At 41.5% G+C, this 25538-nt stretch overlaps 3 protein-coding genes and 1 non-coding gene across 10 annotated transcripts in view; 2 read left to right on the top strand and 2 right to left on the bottom strand.

Moving 5' to 3' along the window:
- The window catches only part of LOC103368237 (nucleosome-remodeling factor subunit BPTF), a 49894-nt gene extending 42103 nt beyond the window's left edge, over positions 1 to 7791 (top strand). For 5 of the 7 annotated variants that reach the window (XM_008296538.1, XM_008296540.1, XM_008296539.1 and 2 more), the window contains 3 exons: positions 88 to 172; positions 1954 to 2140; positions 4913 to 7304. In XM_008296538.1, the coding sequence (XP_008294760.1) occupies positions 88 to 172; positions 1954 to 2140; positions 4913 to 4949 (309 nt within the window). In that variant the 3' untranslated portion in view covers positions 4950 to 7304. Of the gene's footprint in view, positions 1 to 87; positions 173 to 1953; positions 2141 to 3871; positions 4830 to 4912; positions 7305 to 7780 lie in introns of those variants that run through there. The other 2 variants (XR_520762.1, XM_008296541.1) reach the window with 2 other exon arrangements.
- A 3145-nt stretch (positions 7792 to 10936) lies between these two features.
- Positions 10937 to 16929, bottom strand: LOC103368239 (uncharacterized). The gene is made up of 5 exons (XM_008296545.1): positions 16826 to 16929; positions 15675 to 16331; positions 14663 to 14749; positions 13337 to 13528; positions 10937 to 12499 (listed from the first exon to the last, which is right to left on the bottom strand). Exons 1-5 carry the CDS (start codon positions 16896 to 16898, stop codon positions 12312 to 12314), a joined length of 1197 nt encoding a protein of 398 aa, XP_008294767.1. The 5' UTR covers positions 16899 to 16929; the 3' UTR covers positions 10937 to 12311.
- Positions 16930 to 18885: 1956 nt separating this feature from the next.
- Positions 18886 to 18958, bottom strand: trnar-ccg (transfer RNA arginine (anticodon CCG)). The gene has a single exon. It is a non-coding gene; the product is annotated as a tRNA-Arg (tRNA).
- Positions 18959 to 19307: 349 nt separating this feature from the next.
- Positions 19308 to 25537, top strand: LOC103368246 (importin subunit alpha-1; the record flags this gene model as incomplete). Its single annotated transcript, XM_008296554.1, has 10 exons — positions 19308 to 19348; positions 19681 to 19798; positions 19890 to 20030; positions 20502 to 20590; positions 21132 to 21400; positions 21813 to 21907; positions 22952 to 23215; positions 23721 to 23954; positions 24495 to 24677; positions 25430 to 25537. Coding segments are annotated over exons 2-10 (1449 nt in total), but the record flags the coding sequence as incomplete, so codon positions are not given.
- Position 25538: the final 1 nt, after the last annotated feature.

Raw genomic sequence — 25538 nt, forward strand, 5'->3', positions numbered from 1 at the left:
TTTTCTTCATTGGTTTCAGCTTTCTCAAGTGTCTTGTCTTTATCTTTTTTTTTTTTTTTTTTTTCTCCCCTTCCCTCCTCTCTGCAGGCACATAAAATGGCGTGGCCGTTCCTGGAGCCGGTGGATACGAATGACGCCCCGGATTATTACAGGGTTATCAAGGAACCAATGGGTGAGTTGTAGTAAATGTTAGAACAAGGTTTGTACCTGGAGGATTCCAAGCTGCTGTGTCTCCTGTGTTAACCTTCAAATCCTGTTTAGGTTGACGGATTCATGGAAAGAAGCCTTTTATTTTTCATTGTTGCCTGTGTTTGCACACATATAGGGCATCATTTTTTTCACCTTTTCCGCAGTTTCATGCTCATTAAAATAACGATCAATAAGGAAAATCTTTAAATTATTATCAGTTCTGTATAATTCTTCTCAAATTCTCCTACAAATGTGTTGCTGAGCTTTCTTATTTATCATTATTCATTGACTATTTTTGCATTTTGGAGTGTGGCGTCTCACTGGGCTTTTAGAAATTGGGGTTTAGAAATAGGTGATTTTTTGTTTCCTACTTGGTAACTAACTTTTAAACGGCATCATGCAGAACTGTTGGAACTGTCCAACATCATTTTATGGCGCGTTTTTTTCTAATTTTGTCATGATGACCTACTTTTAATGTTGCCCTGTGCAGCCTTGTTATGGAGAAAAATGTATAAAATAAAATAAAAATTGTGACTTTTGAGTGAGCAGGTACCTAACACTGATTTACTCCGACTGGGATCGGGAGAAATCCCTGTTGGCGAGATAAAATTGCCTCAGTAGTGCTGTTTTTATTTCATAATTGCTTTAGGCTTTGGAAGTAACACCCAGGCTCTATATCTTAAACATTAAAATACAGCCGCCAGGAGGCCAACGGGGAGGAAGCCCTCCAACTCAGATCAAACCGGCCATGTAAATGGGGACTTGCGTCAACAGGGCCTTTTTGAACTTCCATACAAACAAACCGTTAATGAGCTGGACGGTTCTGCCCGGGCTCCCTGTGGAAAGGGACCAGCCCCACACTTAGCTCCTGTTGGCCGGCTCCTGGAAACTCCGGCCCTCCCCTCTCTCCCCTTTCCACCGCAAGAAAAAGACCTTGTTGGTTTACAAAAAAAAAAAAATGAAAAGAGCGTTTTGGCTGGTGGAGCTGCAGCCGTTGGTAGTTTTTGGAGGGTTTCGAGATGAAATCCGATGACAGAGAAGAAGGAGGTCTTTGATATTGACCATGAGGTCTGTTAGCCCCCGGCCAGCTGGGTGGGGGTTAAAGAGGTTAAGAGTCGGATATGTTTGTTTAAAACGCAGCCTTGGGGATGCCGTGCAGAGCGAACCACTGGCAGCGGCAGATGATATGAAGCCTCAGCTGTTGCCAGTGAGCGTCTTTGCTAACTCAATCTTATTTTTCTTTCAGTTTTTAAGTTGTTTTAACTAGGTTAGCAGCACTGAAAGCTCCTTTTTTTTTTTTAAATGGTGGCCTAGAAATGGAAGCACTGATGCTCTTTGGCTTTTCAAAGGCTCCATCAATTTTGGGTGGATTTCTTCTTTTTTTTTTCTCACAGAAATGACACTCGGATAATGACGCTCTCCTCAGGAATGATAAATCGGTCACATCTCAGTAACTGATCTGGAAGGCTGAATAGATGGAGGTTAACGCTGGCAGAGGTTTCGGATTTTTGCTGTCACATATAAAGTGATGCACTGTGCTCCCAGGAAACATATTTTAATGTCTGTCAAGCACACACCACATAAGCTGCAATTACTTTGAAGCAGGCACGCTGATTTGTGGAACAAAGTCAATTAGAAAAACCCCGATATTTATCTGCTGCTTCCGCATGATGTCTTTCTCTGGCAGCAGCTCCAGCTTTTTGATACTTTCATACGACACATACGGTCTTTAACCGAGTATATTTTTAAATCCCCTCTTGCTAGACCTTTCCACCATGGAGGAGAGGTTACAGAAACGCGAGTACGTCAAACTGACGGAGTTTGTAGCAGACATGACCAAAATCTTCGACAACTGCCGCTACTACAACCCCAGCGACTCGCCCTTCTACCAGTGTGCCGAGGTTCTGGAGAACTTCTTTGTCCAGAAGCTCAAAGGCTTCAAAGCCAGCAGGTAAGATGGTGATGATGATGAAGATGTGCAGCAGCTGATGAGGATCAGAAAAAAAAAAAAATGGCAGACTAGCAGCTCCTGACAATTGGTAGACAGACAGGAAATAAAAAGTATTTTCTTTCACAGTAAAACACTACTTTATTGACTCCTTCTTGTCTTTGATTTCATGGGTCACCATCTTGGGCTCCTTTTTAACTTTTCAATCATCTACTTCTTTTGGCTCATGTCTCATACAAGCCTGTTTCTGTTTCTGGAACAAGTCCGTAGCAACCTTCCGCAGATTTAAGACTTGAAGATTAATGCATCATGTTTCGTGTCATTCTGAAAACTTGATTTGTTCGGGGTTATTAAAGTAATCTGCGGGTTTGCTGACATTTATCTTTGTTCCATCTTGGTAAAGTTTTCATCTTTCACGCATTCAGGCTTCAGTCAGCTGATTTTTCTACCAGTAACAACAGATCTGCTTCAGCCTTCACCATGTAATGATGGTGCATTTCCTGCCATTATTTAGCATTGCTAGCCAAATGAAAAGCCACAATTCTTCCATTTGACTCTACATGTTTCACCACATAGTTTGGGAAATAACAGACATGGGAACTTGACTGAAACCTGAAGAGTCGGGCCTGATTAGCTTCAAGCTTTGACTTGGAGACTTGCTTGCTTGTGCTTCGTTGAACTCACCTCGCTGCACTGCCCTCGCTACGTCATGTATTCGCTTTGAGTGGATGCACACTGCAAGATGTCAGGGCGGTTTCTGAAAATGCTGTTACTAATATCCTCTTTGATATGGCTCTGCTGTTCTTTAACCCTCTGAACCTCAAGCAGTTTCTGGGTGTGAGGTTTTTTTTTTGCTCCTGTCTCTCATATAAAGTTCTGCACCTCTATGGAAACAGCTCAACTATGGCTAGAAGTAGAAGGAACTCATAAATATCCTCTGTGCCACATAATTGAGTTATAATGCTATAAATCATTAAATACGTATATATATTTTACAAAAACTTGAATTTTCCCAGAGGTGTTACTGATGCTACGTACTATAAATACTTAACTACTTGCATTTTAGACTGTTTTAATACTTGCCAAAATGTCCTTGAATTCTTGTCAAATGACTTTTAGTCTCAGCTGAGTCACACATGGCTGCCTGGTGACCACATATTTTTGTTTTCTACAGAATCCGATGGAGCAAAGGGTTCATTTTTGAGCCTTTTTTAGTGATTTCGATAAAATATCACGACTTTAAGCCTGGGATTGGTTAAGTTTCCCGAGAGAACCACACTTGACAGTTGAGTAAAAAACAAAACAACACCAAGATTGCAGCAGTTATCAGAGACAGACACTGTAACAGAAACATTGGTCAGATTTCTCGGTTTCTGTGTCTGATTATCGGTGCAATCTTGTTTTGTTTTTTTGCGCCCATAGTTTGGGATTCAGAGGGTTAATTTGGTTATTTAGTGAAGAACTAGCTGAACCTTTCACAGTGAGTTTATCTGTAGGTGGTGAGATCTCAGCCTTCTCTTTCCTCAGAATGTGAAACTCCAGTGAGCTACGATGTTTGATTAGTTCAGGAAGTCTTGTGGTTTGCATCCAGCTTCATGTGCCTAAAACGGTGATGTACTTCACCTGCATGTATTGACACCATCCATTCTCTCTCTCTCTCTCTCTGTCTTCACCTCTCTGTGCCTCTCTATCTCCCCCTCTCTCTCTCTCCCTCTCCCTCCCTCTCTCTTGCAGATTGTGATGTCAAACTCCTGGGTGCCGGGGTCACTCTTAAAACAGACAAAACACAATTTGCTATCCTGGATGTTGCTGTTTTTACTTGTTTAAAACAGCGTCAAATAACTTTGTACAAAAAAAAACAAAAGAAGTGCATATATTAAGCCACACATTAGGTGTGATCATTTTTTTTATGTTAAAAACAAAGGAACCGGACAAAAAAAACAAAAAAAGTTTCTACTGTCTAATAATGGCAGCCATGTTGGTAGCACAAAACATTCAAGGGAAAATGTATTTTCTTACACTCTTTCAAAGGATTTTGTTTATGTTTCAGTAGGCAAAATATGAAGTTTTGCTAAGCTCGTCGTCATTCTCTTTCTTGAGATTAAACTTTGAGAAAAGAAAAAAAGCATAAAAAGCTATTGATTTTGATTGTAAAATCAGACTCGCGTAACACACGCATAACTTATCGTTGAATTTGGTAGAACTGTGGGTTTATCGGTCATAACATGCTGCAGCGGAACATTTTTACCTCATTTCTTAGCCGAGAATTTTAAACCAACAAGCATGCACCATTTATTCCTTTCTTTTTATTGGCTGTACCCATGTATAATGTTATTTTCTGTTCATATTATATCTTTTTTTTTTCTGTGAAGGACTATTTTTATGTTCTAAAGGAAATAATGGTAGAAACTGTAAAGATAGATTGGAACAAAATCTAGTTTAGCTTTCCTATTTTAAATATGGTGAGCTACAGTTGAAAATAAAAAGGAATAAAAAAAAAAAAAAAAGTCCTTGTAAATACATTGTTGGGCTGACATCACACCACACATTTCAGTAACATTTCACCAACATGGCTGCTTGGTCTTATGTCAAAGTGTCTGACCCACTGGCATCCAATACATGTTTTTGTATTGTTTGTTTTTGTTTATTTTGTATTTTTTCCCCCTAGTCATATTTTTGTCATATTGTAAAGCTTTTTAATAAAACATAAAAAAAAGAAAACAACAAGATGTTTTCCAACTGTTTTCTTCCTCCTCTCTTTGCCCGTCTCTGTAGGTCACATAACAACAAGCTACAGTCAGCAGCCTCTTAGCTCCCTCCTTAAAAAAAAAAAAGAAAAAAAATACAGGCATCAAAAAGTCAAGCCTTGTGGTTTCCTCTGAATCATTAAGACTCGTGGTCCAAGTCAGGCTGCGTCTCAACCTGAGTCCTCTCTGGAGGAGAACGGGCCTCTCCCAACACTGGTGCCCCACCTCCAACACCTCCATTGCAGTGCTAAGGGGAAAGAAGTGAATTGAAAAGCCCCGATTTTCATCCAAAGTGTGAGTGGGACTTAATGACAGAGAAGTCCCACCTGCAGACCAGGGGCAGCAGCAGCAGCAGCAGACTCTTGTTTGGCAGCCTCTCACATCCCAACCAGCCATTCCTACCAGAGCAGCCCCTCCGCGAGAAGAAAGACGGCAGAAGACGAGTGACACGTTTGGCTGGTTGGATGCTCAGTGACAGACTCCTAAAGTTCATTCTGTAGCTGATTTTCTGTGTATTCTATATAGCAAAGTGTCAGCTTTTTGTTCTTCCCACTCAGAGGTTCTTTACTTTCATCCATTCATGACTCCGACATCTCATTCAAGGTTAGTCCCCGCATCCAGTCACAAGCTAAATATGCAGAATGTGCAGGCTTCAGTTCATTATTGTCAAATTTAACGACTGCATTTTGTTGGTGCTGAAGGAGCGTATGTCAGTACTTGTCCATCAACTGGGGGGAAAAAAAAAGAAGTACCCCCATGAAACCAGTCAGCTCCGGTTTATTGAGCTAGCATTGGATGAACACTCCCCCTAACTCCAACGGACCCAATTATTTTGACCTCATTATTTTGGTTTTACCCTCAGGTGTGCGGCCCGACGTGAAGCATGAATCAGCCTCATAAAACGCACTTCGACTTTAAATGCGTCCGTCAGGGCTGCACAGTTTCGCTGCACATTCCCTTTTCAGAGTAATGCCGAGATGATCCATTTGTAAGAGGAGCTAGATTTCTGAAAAGTAGCTTGATAGCAGCTTCGCCGTCGACAGCTTAGGTAATCCGAGGGGGTTTTCGTTTCGTTCTGAGGCCTGCAGTGCTTTCATGTCAGTTTCCAGAGGGGGAAACACCCAGGATAGGCCATCCCACCCACTGCATCCTGCCCTTCGTTTGACCTTTTTTAAACTTCTGAAGTGCGAGTGAAAAATGTCAAGTAGGTCTTCGCCCCCTTAAACTCGGCTATTTGAAGGAGGTAAAGGATCACAATAGAGGATGGGAGAGTGTTGGGCCTTTAGGGAAGGTGAAACTTGTACAAGGCACCTACAAGTACTGTACCTCCCTCCATATATACTGTACACCGACTCATCAGAGCTCCGTGTCTGTTCCTGTCAGTGGCTGAGTCTGTCTGTAAGTCTCTCCCTTCTTATCTTTCAGCCACTTCTTCCAGCATATTTCACTGAAGTTGACAGGTTGGCTCACATATGTCTCTCAACTCACCCTCCAAGCATGGTTAAGTAATTGGATAATGGACTTTTCCACTCAGCATCAACTCAGTTATGTTGCGGTCTGCGGCAGCATGTCTGGGAGTAAACTTTGAGCGGGGGACTGGGGAGTCTTTGTACCGTTGGGGTTTGTACGAAAATTTTATAGCTGCATTTTTAGCATAACTGGGAGCATTTTTGTAATTTGTGATTATCAGTTTTGTAGGAGGGGTACAGTTATAAGACACAGCTACAGCTGTTTTTAAGTTAAATGTTCAAAACCAGTTTAGAATCCGGCAAACATTTCACTTTTAATCGCAGAGTTTTTACATTTTTGTGTGTAGAAGCAGAGTTGAGAGATAATGTAGCTTCTGTCTTCTTCTCTGTGTTTGTATGTCTTTCACGAAAAGTGTCCGTCACTTTGTAATCTCATGATGATGTGCTTTATCCACTGTTTGTAATCTCTATTGTATATTATTGCTGTCCAAATATGTAGAGATGAAAAATTTTTAGAGCAGTAGAAACTTTTATTTTTCACTATTTGAACCAGCAACTAAGCCCGCCTGTAAATTTTAACTGTATTTTTTCTCTTTAATTGAAGTGAACTCTACATTTAGTTGAAATTGCCCTTTATATTAAAAGTGCTGCATATTGTGAGCATAAAGGTTTTGAACGGGGCAGAGTGACACAGTAACTCTTGTACAGAGTTTTTTCTTTTTTGTAAGAAACCAACCAGTTCAGCATAACTTCTATATGGACATTGCATTTTCTTGTATTATTTATTCATATCAATGAAAAGTTCTCAGTTTTTTGAGTAATGTTGAAGAAACGTAACTGCAGATAAAAAAGTACTCTATGTTTTTAACAGATTGTGGCAACTGAAGAGATTCTCTTTTGTACTTGATAGGACATTTCATCCTAGATAATAAAGTAATGTTTTTGACACCAGTTTTCAAACCGTGTTTTCTGTCATTAGCGCGTGACTTTCAGCTAAAGTTGGGTGGGTGTTGAGCCGCTTTTTAAAGATGTGATGCCATCCACAAGTCCTAAGTCTAAAGTACGAGCTTTGTCTTTGAAAGGCCTTAGAGACCTACTGGTAAGATAAGGCTGCAGTGGATGTTTAATGTAGGCAGCATCTTTTTATATGCTATAGGGACATGTCATTAACAAAGAACTTCCACTTTGAAATTGTAGTGTACTGATTTGACTTCTGGGGTTTTTGTATGACCCAAACCTAAGGAGTCAATTCTGTCAACTTGTAGGGTGAGGCTCTCTGTATCTCTATTCATCTCTAGAATTGGATTCCATTTTAAACACATATGGCTGAATTATATCAGTATTACAATTTGCTATTTTTCTAGCAAAGGGTTGTGGTCGTAGTCATAGTGACACCTAGATTTCAATGGAAAGATTTGACAGTACAGCAAACACAAAGAGCCCTTAAATTTCCCTTGTGATGTTCCAAAAACACATGCTTACATGAAACAATATCTGGCATCCATCTGTTGTCTAGAGTTTAGGCATTTTACAAAGCTTGAGTGAGATGTATAATTAAGTATCGTCTGCATAGCGGCGATCGGCAATACCTGTCACTTATAATTCTGTGGTTCAGCGGTGACTATGCTGACTGCAACAAGCTTGATCTAAGTTAAGAACCTTCGCTGAACCTCTTTCTCCCTTCTCCTGCATTTTTACCAAAGACTGTTTTTAAAGATGAATGTACCCCTCATAACGTCACCCATAGGAGTGGTTTTGGAATCCAGTTTGTGGCTCTGGCCGTCTTGGCAGTGAGTGCCAGACTCCTCCTAAATCTGATCTATTCAAAACTGAGCAATGAGATAGAGTGTGACTGGAGCTGAGTTGGGCAATGCAATGTTTGGGCCGCTAACCTTCCTGTGACAGTACCCACTTTCTACTCAAAGTGGCCACGCCCTAAATTATGCACATCTTCAAGCCTTTATACTACAGGTGAGTTATATAATGACTGACACACTGTACACTTGTCGTGAATTAGGAAATAAGCTACAGTGATCAAAACTGGCTTTTGTACCAGGCTGTAAACACTTTTATTCCTGCTGTAATGGTTAGCATTTCAACATGGGGATCTACGTGGATTGAGCAGTCCTTGCAACTGCCATTTTTGGCACATTATGTTAGCTTCATCTTTCAGCTTTGGATGTTGCTGCTTGATCACTACTGATGACTGTAATGAAAAATCCCAGATACACCAAACTTACCTATTACTTAATTTATCCGCCAAAAAGGAGATGCAAATACAAAACAAACAGAATAGGACCCAAAACAGAGGTTTCAGCCACCACAATACATTTTAGATTACTTCTTGCTTACCTATTATTTAGAAATTGCTAAATCACATCACTTTTATTGTATTTTGTGCATCCTTCAAATTTCCCTCTGCTTATCCAGGGTCTGGTCACTTTGGCAGCAGGCCATTCCAGGCATTCCTCTCCCCAGTAACATTTTCCAGTCTCTCCTTGAGGGTTTCCAAGGCCAAATGAGATATGTAATTCCTTCAGACAGTTCTGGGTAGACTCTGGGTCTCTTCCCAGTTGTCAATGCTTAGGAAACCTACAAAGAAAGGTGCCCTGGAGGCACCCTAATCTGATGACCAAACCACCCCAACTGGCTCCTTTCAATCCAAATGAGCAACAACTTTACTCCAAGTTCCAATGTCCGAGCTCCTCACCCTATCTCTAAGGCTGAGCCCAGCCACCCTGCAGGTGAAACCCATCTCAGCTGCTTGTATCCACAATCTTGTGCTTTTTGACCATAGCTGAATGTTTTAAGGTAGATTGACTGGTAAATCAAGAATTCACCTTCCAACTCAACTCTTTCTTCAGCAGTCCAGTACAATGCCTGCATTACTGCCTATGGTGCACCAATCCATTTGTCCAGCTCAGCCTTCATCTTCCATCACTTGTGAACAAGATCTAAGCTCCTTTACTTGGGGTAGCACTGACCCCCAACTCAGATGAGGCAAACCACTGGTTTCCAGCAGAGCATCATGGCCTTAGACTTGAAGGTGCTTCACACTAGGCTGCAAACTGCCCCTGTGCAACTAAAGATTACGGCCTGATGAAGCCCAGGAACCATGTATCTGCAAAAAACAGAGATCCAACTAGAGTTTCCCACACTGGACATCCTTCTCATCCTGGTTTCTCTTTGACATCCTGCCCTTGAATACCACAAACAGGACTGGAGACAGGGGGCAACCTTGGTAGAGTCTAACACCCACCAGAAAAAAAACATTTGACATTGTGCCAAGAGCAGTAACACAGCTCTTACTTTGGTAGTATAAGGACCAGATGCCTCCAAACAACAGCATCAGTACTCCATGCTCCCACAATAATCCCCACAAGATTCCTAAAGGACAGGGTTGTAGGTCTTCTACAAGTTTGTAACGTGTCTAACAGAGGTTAATTCAACATAAATACCAAATACTGGCATTGCTTTCCTCCTTCTCTATGCTAGCAGGTGTTGAGCAGTTAAGGACATGGCTGGTCTTACTTTCTGCCCTTTTTTTTTGTCCTGAAGCATTTACTCCAATAAAGCAGCTGACGCCCTGCTTCATGTTTACACTTGTAGCTGCATTCCTAATGAGCATGATATGGGTTTTCTGTGTTTACGCTCTCAGAGATTCTTTCTGAAACAGTGCTAAAACATCTATATTTTTTGTCATGCCATTTCAAATGAAAATATATTAGTGTGGATGCAGCCTAAGACAATTTCAGGTCAGAAGAGAACGACAGACGGCTAATTGTTGCTCCGAGTTCCCTTAGTGTGTTAATCCAGTCCTACAGAACAAGTTCAACCTTCTGCTTAACTTGTTCCCTGTAAGTTTAAAGGAAAGATGAAGGACAAGGTCATGACCCCTATGCAAACACAATCAATCCTGTGATCGTATTCCCGAGATGACGTACGCAGGCACCTCCAACTTTGATCTTTCACTCTCCTCTCACACCCTTCTCCCCCACCTCCCCCTCTCCAACTCCCCACTCAAACCACTAAATGGATCCAGAGGTTCGCATGGACGCTGAACGCGCCACAGATGACCACAAGCCCAAAGTCGTTTGGCAGCTATCACACAGGAAGCAGCTCGGAGATATTCCCACCTACTCCCCTCCTCTTCCCTCTTTCTCTCCCTCCTCCTCCCTCCTTTACATCCTCTGCGATGAGGAATGTCCTCCCGCTGCGATAGTAGCCGCAATGTGGAGCAGGCTCCTGTTTCCTGCCCGCATGCATCTGTTCCCTCCAGCGCTGATCCCAGATAGAGGCTTCATCGAGCCTGGGAACTGACCTGAGCTGACAGACATGCAGAGGGGGAGAAAAGAGGCTCAGCCCTGCCTGCCTCGACATCCAAGTTCCCAAGTCAGTCTCTCTTCCTGGAGGCCAGGCCGAGACCATGGTTGTTAAAGTCTAATTAGAGCGTCTTACTTTGGGGACTCCTTCTCATGGAGTGACTGGGAGTGATAATGAGGATCAATGCTTGAGTGGGTAGATGTATGTGATTGCGTGAGTGCAGGGATGGTTTAAAGATGAATAAATTCCTCACAGGGCCATTGAGTACAAAACAAATACACATTTTTATTAAGTTCATGTTTAGTAAAGCAGTGTAAGCATTCAGTGCAAATCTTTTCCCTTTCATAAGAAGCATGAGCTCAGGGTCGTACTACAATCAAGCCAGGGATTTTTGATTAAATAAGAAGCTATCCCTTTGGAAAGGCAGATCCAACACACCCTTTTACTGCTTCAATTCCTCCTCCACCTTGCCTCCACACCCCCCTTTTCTTCTGATCCTGCCTACATACTTTAAATACCCCCTTTTTGAGCAAAGGAGGTTGTGTTCGTGAAACCACGAGCAATCCCTAAAAGGAGCAGTGACGGAGGCACTTCTTTGAGTCATGTGTCCAGGTGTGTAGCGGATCAGATTCCTGCGATTAGATTTATGGCTTAGTCCCAACAAAACCACACCTCCTCCTCATTCAGCAAGGCCCCCTTTTGATGTCCCGGGCAAACATTTCATCGTGGACACATAATTGAAGCTAGAAAAATAAGCCGCTCTCATGACAAGAAAACTTCTTTCTGTCCCTTTCCCTCCCCTCCTTCCTCCTCTGCCTCCTCCACTGGGGGTTTGTTGCTGCTTTTTCAGGCCCTTAATTCCCTCACTTAATAGTGCATTTCCTGCTCACCAACATCACCCACAGTGACATTGTGCACGTGACCACTAATACTATACAGTGCAATACAATATTTTGTATTCATATAATTTTGGAAGCATCGCTGACAAATCAAAGTAACAGAAGTTTTCATGACATCAATGTAGAAACTGTGATTATTCCAGGAAAAAAAAAAACAATCACTACTGAAAACGTTTGGATGTATAAAATTCAGGAGCATGCTTTGACGCCAATTAGAAAAACAGGATCTTCGTTGGTTTCCTGTTTGAAATGCACAAACGCACAAAAAGTAATACGATTAAATATTTCCGTTTTGTAAAATAATGTGAGTGGGACTCCAGATGAGTCAGATTTCCCTTTAAAAGTGAACAAGTTTGATACCTTACTTTTTTAGGGACTTCATGAACCAGCCATGAGTGAATGAGGAGTTTGAATGGAGTTGCTATTTTGAGAAGGTAACAGAGGGATAGTGGGACATAGTGTTTGATGCCCCAGATGTTACAGATCATCGTTTTAATTGAAGCTACTTGTGTTTTCGGTCAAAGAAACCACACGTCAGCACGTTGGGAACTGAACAGATAAGTTAAATAAAATGAGCCAGTATCATGATACATCATAGCAGTCCATGTGAAAGTAAATCCACGCCTTCCTCCTGCGACACGTCTTCTGTCTTGCACAATACTGAGGGGTTAGTTAAGATCCGTTCAGGCGCAATGTCTCTTCCCCTGCAGCGAGGGGTGACAGTCTTATCTGTGGTTCACCTACACCTGGAGCGGGTGGCTTCCAGAGCTTTCTGGTGCCTCCGTTTGTTGAACCTCTTGACGTAGTTGTTGCTCCGCAGGAGGCCGTCACCAGGCTTCAGTTTCCCACCCAGCAGGTTCAGGAGGTCACTGGGAAGATGACGCCTCCGGTGGTAGATCTGACCCATTATAATGTATCTGGTTCCTTGGGAACAAACGAGAGAGAACGGTGAGGGGACATAAAAAAAATGCAAAGTCAAGCAAATTTTATGTTTGTACTAAACAAGTAGTTGTTACTACTTTTGCTGATCTCAGGAAAATGGAATTCCCACATCCCACAAAGGGATACTTTGGTGTAAACTTGTCACACACTTCTTAATTTATGAGTCTTGAGGATTGCGCTTACGACGAATATCAATTATCAAACTCTGCACGTCCCAGAATTTATGACTTTAATCTTGAACCTGATCTCTTCATCATCCATGACCAGGGAAATGAACAGTTAAAGACTGGAAACATTTGTGAAACTTTATTATTTCTTAATATTAGAGCCTGACTGGTTCTGGATTTCTGGGGCTGACACCAATTTCAGGGAACAATTCTGATATATTAAAAAGGGGAAATGATGGCGTTATTGTTTATTGTTTATTGGATCATTGCTTTCCAGCAGTGATGAGAGTATCGAAAAGTTTGGAGTTGGAGCTGTTCTGCTGGACAAACTACATAATGGCACCATTTCCTAGCTTCCCCCAAGCATCTTTTTCTCTATTACGTTCTATAAAAGAAAGTTTTCACATCGGCACATATCAGACATCATATACACCAATACTGACCAACATCAGCGGGGATTTACTTTTTTGTTTCATCAACTACACAATTTGATTCCTAACAAAGTCGCACACTAAACTGCACCCCAATGCTCTGCACAGATGTAGACATTTGCCAGTTTTAGTCTTTCACTGAATCAAATAGGTTTTCTCAGCCAGTTTGAAAGCAGATATTTAGTCTCACGAGGCTTTTGAATTAATGCTGTAACACTCACCAAGTTTGATATCAGGACAAGGTTTGCTGCACTTGTAGGTATCCAGCACCAGGAGGCGAACTTTGAAGAAAAAGCTGTCTGGGGTCACATACAGACGGCTCATCTTGTAGAAGCCGTCACTGCTGACCATCAGCGTGATGAGTCGTATTCCTTTGCGCAGCACATCAATGTCGTGGACAATCCCATTGACCGCTGTATCCAGAAGGCAGACAAACACGATCAAATTTCAAGATATTGGAAATTCACATCACTATGACTCTGGCTTTAAAGGTCCCATATGGTGACAACCCATTTTCATTGTGTTTAGTGGTTTACAGTTGGAGGTGTAAAGTGAGGGTTGTTAAGATACGCAGATGTTTACTTCTGCTGCTCCTCCAACCTCTACTCCACAACGAGACAAACCAGACAGAGTCTTACTTAAATGCTACCTTCCAAAAGATGAAATCAATGGTTGTTTGGCTCAAACTTTTTAAAATCCTGCCCCCTCATTGACCGCTGCTTACAAGGTGAGCCAGCCAGAATGAACGGCTGTCTCATGGTTGGCTGTGCTGTGAATTCTTTTATGTGAAAAGATAATGGTTGCAAATCACATACTTAATGTTTTTACTTTCATTAGGTACTACAGCTGTCCTCACAAAATACATCCTCTTTCTTGCAATATGAATATAATTGGGACATACTACTTAGTCATAATAAACTTAAGTTTAAACTTTGACTGATCAGGAAATCATACTGGCCTGCATACTGCAAAACCAGATGTGGTAGAGCATCCTGGTATTAGACTATGTACTATATAGTATGGCAGTATGGGTATTGGAATGCAATTAACCTGTCAATCACAGGCACAGAGAGAGTCTTCTTCCTGAAGGGGGTGTAGACAGTTAAGTTGCATTTAAAGCTACAGTCACTGACACAGCCTGTTTAGAGTAGATCTCAAACCAGGGGTTTTACAGTCAGGGTAAAGTGAGCCATCTTTGTAATGTTTTGAGCTGAAAGACACATTGTGAGACTAATTTGCTGAAAATGGGCACAATATGGGACCTTTATTTTAGTACTTCTAGTCTCATGATACATGTTTAGCTGCTAGTTCCAAGTAGAAAATAGTGATTCACTTGCTAATTAGAAATAGTTCAGGATTAAAGTATAACTTGGTAAGAAAAGTGCCGAATAAATCAAGATTATTAATCACATGATTGTTATCATAGAATAAAACAAAATCACTGCAGTTTCCACTGACTGCTCAGACCTTCTCAAGCTCCTCCTGCATTTCACCTTTGTTTGTGCACCTTTGACAAAGTCTGCCTTTGTCTCACACTGGGTACATACCAAACTCGCTGTAGCAGTAATACTCTCTCTCCTCCTTCTCCTTCCTGCACTCGCTCATGCAGAAGGCGTCATGCGCGAAGTCGGACTCTGCGGAGAAGAGGAGAATCGGGATGAAGGGATGAGAGAGAAGAGAGAGAAGAGAGAGCGACTGTCTGCCATTCCTGACCCTCATTCCAGCGTCATTAGACAGGACAAGGTTGTCATTACACAACCCAGGCGTCGCATTCCTCAGCAGGGGGACTGGAGGAGGCGGTGTGCGTCATGGGATCACACTGGTGTTACAGTTTCAATCTTAATTACAAAATCAGAGCCTTCTCACTCTACTTTGCGTTAGTTTCATTACAACCTCCCAGAAGCGTGCACACAAAGGGACACGCTGACAGCCAGATTTGAGGGAAGTGGTTATAATTAGTGGCAGGGGGGGGACGTTAATTAACTAGGAAAAACTCTCATCGCTCACGTTACAGCTCTCTGTGTGAACTCTCTGTGTCGCTGTAAATAATATGACTGTTATTTCTGCAAAGGTGGCAAGAAATGGGACTTTTTAAAAGTGTTTGAGATGTGGGAGGAGATGAGCAAAGCATCACAATTACATGTTGAGCCAGCAAGTTTAGCGTCTGAGCATTTTGGTATATTATCACAATATCCAGGTCATTTTTTTATCTAACAAAAAAAAAACTACAGCAAAGTTAAACCTAAATGCAACTTTTTCCAGTCTTTAGTAATGCAAAAAAAAAAAAAGAAGCTCTTTTTGCTTTGGTAGTTTGTCACTGTGATCATGTAATATAGTGTTTTAAAGGTCAAAGGCCACAGATTATTATTAGTAATAAATACTGACATTAAGCATCAAAGGTTTCCCAGCTGGCTAAAGTCTTATACAATTTTAATAATTTGAAATATATAATCCTAGAAGGGAGTAACATGTACAGATCCTGTTTTAAGATGTGTGGACTGCTCTGTATTAACACACAGGTCAGATTTGAAGGTCAGGAAACAGCAGATCCTCCCATACCTCGCCTCAGGATGTCAAACTGGTACAGCAGGCTGGAGGAGCGCCGGTTGAAGACCACCGGCGGGCGGCTGTTGTTGCGGGTCGCGGCACCGAGACCAGACTGATAGAGGCTGGACTTCCCCGGCCGGTTCTCCTCCGGGTCCATCCTCCGGTTGGGGGGATCCCTGCGTGGAGAAGAAGTCTGCGGAGGCTGAGCCGGGGGCTGAGTGTGGGACGGAGGCCTGGCTCTGGAGTTGGGGTGTCCCTCCGGCTCGCTCTGCTGAGGCGGGCTGATGTTGGGCTGGACGTCCTGGTTGGTCTTCTGCACCGTGCGGTTGGAGGCAGCACCTGCAGCTCCTGTCAGCTGGGTTTTGGGAAGCAGGCCGATGACTTCCCCCCTGTTCTTCTCGCTGTTGTGCTCCACCAGACGGTCGCTCTTGGGCCCCTTTTTGCTCTTGTTGTGGGGGCTGTGGTGGCGAGGGATGGGAGCCAGGTCGCTGTGCTTCGGCCACACGGCAGCTGGGAGAGGATGGTTAAATTTGGACTCGCTGGTCTTGCTGCTCTTCTCTATGAGCTCGTTGATGGGCAGCGTGGGCTCTTTAACCATCAGTCGACTCTGGTTGCTCAGGACTGGATCCACAAAGCTGCTCTGGCCCTTTTCAATCAGGGTGTACAGCTCTATATTTGGAACACACAGTTGAACTTTAGTTACACAATTTAATATGGATGTAAACACGCAATCAAACTGGAACTTGCTGCTTGAACTGGAGGTTTTTCAGTAACTTTTACTTTGAAAACTGCACCTACAATGATGCAAACTGTAACTAACTTAGCTTTTTATCTCAATCACACTCTATCACGGTTTCAGCGTGCAATATTTTCCCCTGTGCAGACAAACAAAAATACGACTGCTGATCTCTGTATCTTTTTTTGCAGCATTTTCAGAGATGATTTTGACAAATAACACAATAACCACTAACTGGTTGCAGTCACAGTTGTCCAGCAGCAAATAATAAACTACAACACTGAGTAACGGTGCAGTGAAAGTTACACCATTATTACACAGCATCTGAAAAAAGCAACAAGTAAAGTAAGAAGGGTTTAAACATAAAATGTCACCATAAATCTTCACTATTCAAAGTAATACAATGATTAATATTGTTTCCACTCACCATTAACAACATGTTCCTCTGCGTGGTAAAGAGGAAACACTAGAAACAAAAGGATCAGAGTATTCCCTGTCATCCTGGATGCTCAGCCTGGACACACTTTAAGGTCTGCTGCACAGTTGGGATTCCTGGGATTTTTATAGGAGCGCTCAGGAAGGAGATGGGATGGAGAGGGAGGCGGTGGGACGTCCCAAACACAGAAATAAACATTTGTAGCGTGACACTCCTTTCATTCATAGGTGGATTCAGAACAAGCCCACAATGCAGTTTGCAGTATATGAAGGAAAATGTGTCTCTGTGTGGACATAATCTGCTGTGCGTATGGTAAGTTTTATAAAAAGGGAAGCCAGTTTCTGGTGTCTGGTGTTAAATGTTGTAAACTTTGTCTATTACTTGTTTCCCTGCTTTGTTCTCTAGAAAAAGGAAAGCAATAATAATACAAAATAGACACTACTTATGAACATGTGTTTATGAATTTTCAGTAATTTTTGCGCATAATGATGAGCTGACTGAATTTAGAAACACAAGCCTTCACTGCCCTCTGGTGGTCAAAACGAGGAACTGCAACATCGCGTTTAATTAGTCAAGCTGGCGTCATTGAGGACATTCTAGCTACAAATGCAATTATATGCATTTCATTATTTATTTTTGATATATGCTAATACTTATAATTACAATTTTTGATTTGAAAAATGGTTTTATCTAAACTTTTTTAAGCACTGTAACTAGTTTAATTTGAATACAACTATAACAAGCTTAAATGTTACAGGAACGTTTCGTGTGCAATTAATTGTAAAAGGAATATATTTGTAGCATTTCAATTGCTGTACTTATTATCTTATTTGTATTTTTGTACATTTTGCACCACGTTTTTTTACATGATGACTTTCACATTTTGCCTTTTTCTTACATTTTTTTAATGGCATTACAACATTACTGAATCGTGCAGATGAGTGGAATATCTGATAAATGCAGAATAAACTGGGGAGAGATCTTTTCATAGATGATGCCTTGCCAATCTTCAGCACTGAAGTGGCTTTACTGGTGGGAGGAAATCAGAGGAAGTGTATTTGAGGTACATTGATGTGATACAAAATAAGCTTCTGTGTGTTTATTTAAATATAAGAATACACATATAGAAACTTATGGAGTCAAATACAAGGATGTAAATTAGTTTGAACAACAAAAAAGCAACATTTTTTGTAATATGGCAAAGTGTAAGAACAGAAGGGAATACAACGGATAAGGGAATATGCCATGAAGCCGACCATGCACATAAATGATTTTCAGTACCTTATGTAAGATTTTTGATGATATTTTTCTTAATACTTAATAGCTAACAGGCAGTAAAACATTTATCATCATGAGGGAAGATGCCCCTGTTCAAGATTTTAGATTTAGTTTTGTATTAAGAAAGTCATGATTTCATTACTATCTAAATTTGTTCACATAACCATGCTTTTTGTGTAGCTATTATATTGATATTTAATATATAAATTTATCTTTTTTGTAATCAATAGATGTTGTTCTTAAGGAATGTGTCTCAGCAGGCAGCTCTAGGACAGAACAGGAACAGTACTAAAAATGTTTAGACTTTAGCTGAAACACCACACATGGAGCAATTTTATGAATATCATTTGAGCAATATCAGTTTCAGTATTTTGTGCAATGTTTCAGTTTCACGTGAAATATATTAGGAATGCATCCTGTCTTATTGCTATTCTATTAGGCACTGCATTTGTTCTAATGGTATTGCTTTTTTCCCTAAACAACAACAAGAAAAAAACATCTGGAATCTTAAATTATTATAAAACATGATTTGCATTATCTTCTACAGTAGTATCAATTTTGTAATTTGAGTGCACTGTGATTTTTTTTACCATCATAAATGACATGCCCAGACTGCTCTGATAAAAACAGCTGTTTTAAGGATGCCATGTAGCGCCATGCATAACCACATATCTGTGTTTACAAGTTGGTTGAACACTATTCGACGCCGTTCTTCGAAGGATGCTCATCATGAGCAGAGATCCATATTTAAGCCCTGAAAAGGAAGCTAAATGCGACCCAGATGGGACTCGAACCCACAATCCCCAGCTCCGGAGGCTGATGCCTTATCCATTAGGCCACTGGGTCATTACGGTACTTTGAGGGAAAAACATTCTTTATGGAATCAAAAGAATGTCAGTAAACCGCCTTTAAAACGTGCGTTCCGGTATTAAAGAATTCACGACGGTTTAGTTGAGCTAAATAACAGTTACCCACGGCACCATGGGTGTTATAGACAAAGCAGGAAAGCAGCAATAACAACCAACCAGCGCGCAATAATGCAGCCGCATTATCTCGCGATACTAACAGCGGTTGCCTCTGACAACGGCTTTGTGGTTTAATACATTCTTTAACCTTGTCGAAAGGGGCGGGGCTATTAGTCCGACGGACCAATCAGAAGTCAGAAACGAACAGGGCGGTTTGTCCGTGACGTCTCTGGTGTGAAAAAAAAACACACACACACAAGCGATCTGGAAGGTAAGCACGTTGCGTTTAATCTGTTGCTAAATGTCGGTTTTTAGCTATTTTTATTGCTTTTTTAACTGTTAAATTACTGCTATTTGTTTCTAATTGCGTGTACAATCGTTTATTGCTATGGTTTTTTTTTTTTTGTAGCGGGTTTGCTTACGAGTGTAGCTTCGTGTGCGATGTGCCACATGGTGTTAGATAACCGGCTCGGCTTCGAGGCTGCCGTCCGGTTAGCTAGCTTTACCGCCCGCTAACTCGATAGCACAACCTTTAAAACATTATAGGAATTTGTTGAAATCAGTCGTTTAACATTTTGTCGCTTAACTGTCTTCATTTAACAGTAAGTGTCCTTGACGTTATTTGGTGGAATCTCGTCCCGCTCAACGGTCAGGAATGTCAGCTGGCAACGACAGCGGAGCTCGACTCAGCCAGTTCAAAAACAAAGGCAAAGATGCCAGCGTAAGCTCTGCCACTTACTGCAAGCGTGAGAAAACTAAACCGAGTAAGCTAATCGTACTAAATGCGGCCTTATGTCTCCTAACATCTCCAGGAGCTGAGGCGCAGGAGAGCAGAAGTCAATGTGGAGCTCCGAAAAGCGAAGAAAGATGATCAGATCCTGAAGAGGAGAAACGTCCAATGCCTCGAGGACGAGCCGACCTCCCCTCTGCAGGAGAAAAATCCCAACGGAGAGGTAAGTCTGTCTGCCGCTTGATTAAACAGGACGCAGCTGAAGTAAATACAGCTGAGTGTTTGTGGCTAGCAAGCCAGAGAGAGAAAGTCTGCTCAGAATGAACCTTCAAGGCTTATATAGGAAACAGACCCACACTAAGTGGCTAAAGGTCAGTGATAATCTTGGAGCAGACATATTTGTCTGACAGCAGTGTGAAAGATGTCACACTTGAGTTCAACATTTTTCCTAGCTGATCCAAGAAAAGTCATTGTCACTGTTGTTAAGGCTTAATAAGCCGTAAGTACAACAGTAATAACAGGGCGAGATGTTTTTTTTTTTTGTTGTTGTTTTATTTTAACAGTTGATCTGCATCCTGAATCTCTGACCTAAACATGTTCCAAGAATGTTTCAAAGAATGTTTCAGGATATCTTTAGCTGCTCTTTGACCCAGGTTCACTGGGCTCTAATCCTCTTCCATTTCTGTTTCCGCAGTCTCCTCAGCACTTGTCTGTGGAGGAGATCGTACAAGGTGTGAACAGCCAGAACCTAGATCAGCAGCTGCAGGCAACACAGGCAGCCAGGTAAGATCATTTGAATCGCACTTTAACTGAAAGGGTTTTAATGTCTTAATTGTTCTTACTGTTTAAGCCCCAACATTGTGGAACAAGCTCCTCCTAACAGCTCAGGTCGTTCCTCAGTTTAAAAGGCTTTTAAAAACATGTATATGCTTGGTTATTGGTCTTTTTTAATATATTGCATAATATTGTGTTCTGTATTGCACTGATGTTTTATTTCTTTTACTGTTTAATGTATTTCTTTTGCTTGTGAACCCCTGTTTTCAAAGGTGCTACAGAAATAAAACTTATTGTTATTGTTGTTATTCTTATTATTGTAGTAAATATTTTTCATTCGACTATGTTATTACTGTCAGATGTTATGCTTGCACAGAATCCATTGACTTAATTCTATCAGGGTTCAAGCATATTTTGTTGCACCTAATTACCTGTTAGGTAGTTTTACTTCAGTGATATGTGCTTCAACTGTATTTCCAATCAAGCGTATCCACCGGCAACAATTACATGTGTTTTTTGTTTTTTGTTTTTCCCCCCCCCAAATGTACAGAAAGCTCCTCTCCAGAGAAAAACACCCACCCATTGACAGTATCATTGCAACCGGCATCATCCCGAAGCTTGTTAGTTTTCTGGCGTTGTCTCAATGCCCTCCGATCCAGTTTGAGGCAGCCTGGGCCCTGACTAACATCGCCTCCGGTACCACAGACCAAACCACTGCTTTGGTGGAAGGTGGGGCCATTCCAGCCTTCATCAACCTGGTGACATCACCCCACCAGCACATCAGCGAGCAGGCTATCTGGGCCCTGGGAAACATCGCAGGTACTGTGGATTGACAAGCGTCAGCGTCTGTTAGGGTTACGTTGTTGTGTGCAATTATGCTACCTGTGTTTTGTCTGGACTTGTTTTTGGCTTGTGATGCTGAAGGCTTTTAATTCTTGTAAAATTTATGTCTTGTGAAATCATGAAATGTGTTGTGTATGCACTGAATGCATCGTCCAAAGACCATTTGTGCAAGCTATAATGGAAACCATTTCCTTTCATAACTCTTTGGATGTTGTCCCAGTTAGTAAAGGCTCTTGCATATTATGGTTGTGGAAAGTCCCTATTAAATCTGTCATGTTTATCCCCTACGGTAGCCTAGTGTAGTGTTAATTAGTTTAGTTGCTGTGTACTTTGTTCTTATTATCATATACAAGAGGTGACTGTCAATTTCTTTTCCTTCTAAATTCAGGTGATGGATCCAATTTCAGAGACCTCGTGATCAAACATGGTGGTCTCCAGCCCCTTCTAGCCTTACTGGCAACCCCTGACCTGTCCATATTTCCTGTAAGTTGCCATCAATTCTTGTTGTGCTGGCTTTCAGAGACAGATTTATTTTTCATGCTTCAGTGGCTCTGTTGTATCTTCAATCCAAATACATGCACTGACTGTCTCGAACCAGTTGAGAAAGACTGCTGTTCATGCCTTACATCACAATGCCAAGACATTTTTTGGTGTTATTAATTCTTTACATAACAGATAATTCTGCCCTTTTGATGGGTAAGGAGTGCCTGCGTGTACATATTTAAATCCAAGTTCCTCTTTGAAGTGTTTTACTTGCGCTCACAGTTGTATTTGTGGTCAACTTCTCCATATTTAGCAGCAGGGACTCTCCACTTTGCAACTTAGAATAAAAATGAATATGAATTTAAAAGTTTTCAAAAACTATGATTAGCGGCATTAGTGTGGAAATTAGATTAATTGTGTTTTCCTGTGGCTTTTAATTCCAAATTACGTCATTGTACCGAGATGTAATTAGCACCTTATTTCTTTCCTGTTTTCACAAATCTTTGTATTGCATTATTTTCACTAGGGTTTGTTTATTTTGATTTATTTTTTATTGATGGCAGTTTGTTTATATAACTAAAGACCAAAGGCCAGGCCTCAGTGAATTTCTAGTTTATTGCCAACTGTCAGCAGGGCGTTGGTTTGAGGTGTGAAGCTATTTATTTCTGTCAGAAAGCTACTGTACTGTTGGAAAGCCTTTTGTGCACAGCAGGGATGTCTGTAATTCGACTTTTCCTGTACACTTCAGAAAATTTCAGCCTGTGATATGACTGTACCGTTATTTACTGTGAAAACCTTTAATGCACTCATTGTGCTTGCACTGTCACCCTAAAACTTGCTGAGCATAATTAATATATTACAATCATTCAAAGTTTGAAGTTTCTGAGACCTTGAGGTTATTTTGTTTGGGAAGGGTAAATGTTGATTTCTTTTTTTTTTTAAAAACTGAGTCCTGTTTGCAGAACGTAAATCTTGTGCATACTATTATATAATGCAAACACACATTCTGGAAAGTAACACCCGACTCTTAACCCACCATACCAGTCTGCTTACCTGCGCAACGTCACCTGGACGCTTTCCAACCTGTGTCGGAACAAGAACCCGCCCCCTCCTTTGGCAGCTGTGCAGCAGCTGCTCCCGGCCCTGGTGCGCCTCCTGCACCACAATGACCAGGAGGTCCTGGCTGAGACCTGCTGGGCTGTGTCCTACCTCACCGACGGCTCCAACGAGAGGATCGAGGTGGTGGTGCATGCAGGCCTGGTTCCCCGTCTGGTGCAGCTTCTGGCCTGCGGGGAGATGTCCATTGTGGTATGTGGTGTTGAGCTTATAAAACTCAAATGTTACTACGTCTGACGTTTGAAGGTGGAATTAGTGCACTGTCATCGATGCCCATTTTCGTTTAGTATATATTTGTATACTCATTTTTCCTGCCATCCTGATAGTTTGGTAAAAGTGACCCCTTAGTGCCACCTGTGTATTTATTTCCAATTTGTATACTGAAAACTCATCGTAAAGTTAAATTTTCTCTCTAGTTCTGTGCCAATTACTTGGTTTTTACATTATTATTTTATCCCTAAAAATGCTTTATCCCCTATCCCTTTTTTCCCCTGATGCACAAAAGAGTAACATGACTAGTGGAAGTTTGCTGGATGCTTAAACCTTGTGTGTATTGAGATGTGAACCATTCTAGTGAACGTCAAGCTTATTCTTTTACTGTCTGCATTGTTCGTGGCACCGTCATCGCTCTTTTTTTTAAAATTATTTCTAACTCGTGAGACTTCATATAATCAACATGCTCTCCTTCACCTCCCAGACTCCATCTCTGCGGTCACTTGGCAACATAGTGACTGGGACAGATGAGCAGACCCAGTGTGTGCTGAATGCAGGTGCCCTGGCAATGTTCCCCAATCTGCTGCGCCACCACAAGCCCAACATCCAGAAAGAAGCGGCCTGGACAGTGTCCAACATCACTGCTGGCAAGGACACCCAGATTCAGGAAGTTATCAATGCAGGCCTGGTTCCCATCCTGGTGGAGATCCTCCAAACGGTCAGAACACAAGAGCAGATGAAGAAAAAAAAAAGCAGGCTTGTCACATGAGTACTGATGAGATTTATTGAATCATAAGTGGGCAATTTGTATTTTTCTTATCAGTGTGACAGAACTGGTCGTCTGTCTCATCTTAATTACTGTTTTTGAACTATGTGCAGCATGTGAGCTCCAACATTTTCTGCGGCCAGAGTGTGGTTTTTAGTGGAATAGTGAGAATATTCCTAATAGCACAGTCTACCATCACCGACATTCAAGGGTTTTCTAGATTACTTGTAAGAGTTGACCTTTCTGTAATTACTGTATATGCTGACCAGCATAATTACTTCCTTTTTTTCCCCTCCAACTTCTCTGTAACCTGCTGCACATTAGGCATCATTTCCTTATTTTATGAACTAATGAAATCCTGAGACACTGATCTGAAACTCCTCTGATTTCAATGGTCTGTTTATTGGTGAATGCTCATGTGGCACAGCTTAAGTAATATTGTCTTTGTACTCTCCTCTGGCCTAAAACCTCAGATGTGTTTTTCTGTTGTAGGGAGACTACAAGGCCCAGAAAGAGGCAGTGTGGGCCGTCACCAATTACACCAGTGGAGGAACAGTGGACCAAGTGGCCTACCTGGTCCACTGCAACGTTCTACCGCCCCTGCTCAGGCTACTGACAGCTAAAGACAGCAAAGTGATCCTCATCATCCTGGATGCAATCCAAAATATTCTACAGGTGCTTATAAAATATCAAAATAAATCGCAGAAGTGACATTGTTTGCCCTGTTGCTTCCTTTTTGATTGTAGTAGTAATGTGGCCAGAAAGACGCATCTACGCTGACATTACTTGTGCTGACATAACATACAAAAAGACAGAATTATATGGCAAGTTTAAAATCTTTATAGCTTGAATTTCACAGCAAAAAAAGAAAAAAAGCGGCGAAGTATATTTTAGAAATTTGTCGACACTTGTAGTAGGTTTAAAAAAAAAAAGCAGTCACCTCGGCACAGTTTGTAGTATGCCTAATTGTAGATCACGTGCATGAGGAGAGCAACTTGATGAGTGAACCTGAAAAAAAGCTGGTTACAAAATGAACTTTTTCCACTCAAAGCAGTATATTATCTCTATCTGGAAGTAGTAAATGATGTGACGATTTGGTGTCCAGTAGTACGTGGAACTGTTGTGCAAAAAAACATGTAGACACACTGGAAGGGTTAGTTTTTAGGGCACGAAGTCGAAAGAGAAGACTTTAAAATTCAACCGATGTGGAGATTTTCTATTTTTAGTTGTTGGGAGAACAGATGAACACAGAGTATATACGATTAGGAAACAAGAAGATTTACAGAATTTGATGTCGATCGCAGTACAGACTGGTGCATGTACAGTTTTCTGGACAGGAACAAAGCTGATTACTGTCACCGTTTTTTTTTTTTCCTCCTGCGTGAGAGAACTCTTGGTCTTACAGATTTCTTTCATTTTCTACACAGATGGCACAAAAAACTGGTGAGGTTGGGAAAGTGTGCCTGATCATTGAGGAGTATGGCGGTTTGGACAAGATTGAGGCGCTGCAGTCCCATGACAGTGAAGCCGTCTACA

Source organism: Stegastes partitus, unplaced genomic scaffold (assembly GCF_000690725.1).
Source record: "Stegastes partitus isolate 25-593 unplaced genomic scaffold, Stegastes_partitus-1.0.2 Scaffold1134, whole genome shotgun sequence".
Taxonomy (NCBI): Eukaryota; Metazoa; Chordata; class Actinopteri; family Pomacentridae; genus Stegastes; species Stegastes partitus.